The sequence below is a fragment of the Nuphar pumila genome, chromosome 13 (genome assembly GCF_984573655.1).
Source record: "Nuphar pumila chromosome 13, dmNupPumi1.hap1.1, whole genome shotgun sequence".
Lineage (NCBI taxonomy): Eukaryota > Viridiplantae > Streptophyta > Magnoliopsida > Nymphaeales > Nymphaeaceae > Nuphar > Nuphar pumila.
Window position 1 is genome coordinate 14,873,408 of NC_143261.1, and position 3,142 is coordinate 14,876,549.

Genomic DNA, 3,142 nt, shown 5'->3' on the forward strand with positions numbered 1-3,142 from the left:
CAACCCGCGCTCCGATACCAATGTTTGGAAGTGACCTTGCACGAGGTTGAAGTTGCAGCAGGATGAAGGCTTCGCCTTGAAATCGTCAAGGAGTCAACCCTTTTATTTCAACGCTTTAGTAACTATTGTTACTTTATGTGAATGTATGTTCGTATATTTCATACTCTTTTTTCACTGTATTTTATAGACATAAGGGTTCAAGTTTTGAAATACAACCATGGGAAAAATCCCTTCATCCCCTAAGAGACATGTCTCTTGTATTGGCCTATGGCAGTCGCTTATATGGTCATATGATCTTACAGGAGTTTGCCTAACCCTGCTTGCCTTTGAAGAAAAAAAAAAGAAAAAGAAAAATATTCACCCATTTCTTATTGTGAAGATGAACGGGTATTGCTAATTTTCAAAGGACAATATAAGAAAATAACGGAGAGGTTCTTATGTGACAGTTTTCAAGAAAATTATGGCTCATATCAAGAAATTTTGGACTTTAATCAAAATTTTTACCGTTAACCAATTTGTGTGGCTTTACTTGTTGGTCTGGATTACCAACGGGTCTTCAGTCCCGTCACCTTGTGTTGGGACGTTGCAGGTTCAAAACCCAATGGTATAGTTCTATAATTGGTAGGGGTTTGCCTAACCCAGCTTGTTGGTCTCTATTGCCAACGGGCTCTCCTTGTCTAATAGGAGCAGCCAGTGAATGTCACCTAGCACCCCATGAATAAGTTTATTTATCTACACTCAAGCAGTCTTCTAAAAACTGGTTCACCAAATTATTATCAACTTTGAAAGAAGTCAAATTTGTACAATCCAATGCCAATTATACTCTTTTCACACAACAAACCAGATCTCAATTTCTCATTATATTGATATATGTCAACATTTTGGTCACTGAGAATGATATGAGCCTGAAATTTCAGCAATCAAAGTCTTTTTGAATTCACATTTTCATCTCAAGGACTTGGGGCGGGGCGGTTAAGTATTTTTTTAGCATTGAAGTGACAAGATCATCTAGCGGGGTATTTCTAAGCTAGAAAAAACACATATTAGACATGTTATTTGATAACGGTCTTCTTGGGGCAAAACCAGAGTCGATTCTCGCATAGATGAGAAATTGCACCTCACTATACCAGATGATGTTCTTGATGATCCCACCAGATATCAATGTTTTGGTAGGGCATCTCATACACTAGACAGTAACATGTCTTGATATTGTGTATTCAGTCTAGGCTTGGAGCTAGTTCATGCAAGATCTATAGATCCTGCACTATAAAGCTGCCTTGCGAGTACTTAGATACTTGAAGTCATCCTCTAGGAAAAAGATACTTTTATCGGCTAACACTAAGTTTATGAAGCCGCAAACCGATTTCTTAGCTCATCAAAACCTGATCAATCCAAAAACCCACTTTAGAATAGTTAACTCATTCGATCATTACGCCTTCATCCTTCCCATAAACCGATTTGATACATTCAAAGCATCATCAACATCATCGAGCGTAAATTACCATAAAAAACCATATTATTTCGGAAGAAAATCTAGGTAAAAAAAACACCGTGTCATCATCACGGCGGCCGACCCAACATAGCAGACCCCTTACAGAGGAAACCATAAACCCTAAGAACGGCAAGAAAAAGAAAAAAGATAGCGACAATGGGAAAGAAAAAGGAAGGAAAGAGAGCTAGGGTTAATCTAGAGATCCAACCGATCGAACGAGCAAGGGATCCACCCTCAGAGCTGGCCGCAGTCAGCGACGACGACGGGCTTGGAGGTTCGGCCGGAGGAGGACCCGACCTTCTCGATGGCGCGGACGACCTCCATTCCCTCGACGATCTGACCGAACACGACGTGTTTTCCGTCGAGCCACTCGGTCTTCGTGGTGCAGATGAAGAACTGCGATCCGTTGGTGCCGGGGCCGGCGTTGGCCATGGAGAGGATGCCCGGGCCGGTGTGCTTCTTGATGAAGTTCTCGTCAGCGAACTTCGCGCCGTAGATCGACTCGCCGCCGGTGCCGTTTCCGGCGGTGAAGTCACCGCCCTGGCACATGAAGTTGGGGATCACGCGGTGGAAGGTGGATCCCTTGTAGTGGAGAGGCTTACCGGAGCGGCCGACGCCCTTTTCGCCGGTGCAGAGCGCACGGAAGTTCTCGGCCGTCCGCGGGGTCACGTCGGCGAAGAGCTCCATCACGATCCGGCCGGCGGGGGCTCCGCCGATGCTCATGTCGAAGAACACGCGGGGGTTTCCGGCCATCTTTGCCTAGACGGGTTTCGGTTAAACGGCGACGCTGCGATCTCGTGGATACGGCTCGGACGGAACCCCACCATGGTTTATGTAGGGGTGTGATGGGGTTATTACGTTGCCTTTGTTCATTCCTGGCTGCCGATTTTGTCCATGTGGCATAATCTGGAATTGCTTAGTGTTTTCTTACTTAGGGTTTTGGGTAACCCTGGTCAGTGCCTTACCGGTTTTAACTTAACTAGGGTTTTAGAGTTGACCTGAGCTGGTTAGGTTTGTGGGAAGAAGGAATATTCGAGAAAAGCGATAAAGATTCTTTACCAAGTTACTTTTTCTCCTTAGTTTTTACATCATTTTTAATTGTTTTTTTATAACTTCTATTTTGCCCTTTAATCCCTCCTTATACCCAAAGCATGTGGTTTTCCTCTTCTCACGATAAGTCTTTTTTTTTTAAAACCAATCTCTTCACTACCAAATAAGGGATTATCTTTAATAATTGTTCACACGGCAATGTTCAACTAATTGGTGTTAAGGAGTTTTATTTTTTATTTTTATTTATAACTCCAAAAAACGAGACTCGACATGAAGACCTGATCGCATTGGCTCAGCCTGTCATACTTAGGGTCGTCGTGTCCTGTCGGCAGCATAAAACTTCGAGGCTAGGACCCCTGCCATCGAGGCTTATGTAAAGTGTGGGCTTGCGAAGAGGGACAACTCCCATGAAAATTGAACCTTGACTGCCCGTCTAGCCAAGGCCCCCAAGCCCACTGTGCCAATTGATAAGAAGTTTAATCTAAACTACTTTGTTTTTGGATTTAATGGTGAGAAACTAACGTTATGTTCGGGGGCTCTTCTTTTGCATGTGATCTTATCTTGGAACCCAGGGGGCTGATGCATGGCAAAAGATGTTTT

General features: G+C 43.8%; 1 protein-coding gene across 1 annotated transcript; it reads right to left on the minus strand.

Moving 5' to 3' along the window:
- Positions 1-1,502: 1,502 nt before the first annotated feature.
- Positions 1,503-2,305, minus strand: LOC149817868 (peptidyl-prolyl cis-trans isomerase 2). Its single transcript, XM_089984278.1, has one exon. The coding sequence runs from the start codon at positions 2,243-2,245 to the stop codon at positions 1,727-1,729; it is 519 nt and encodes a 172-aa protein (XP_089840404.1). The 5' UTR covers positions 2,246-2,305; the 3' UTR covers positions 1,503-1,726.
- Between the last annotated feature and the right edge of the window lie 837 nt (positions 2,306-3,142).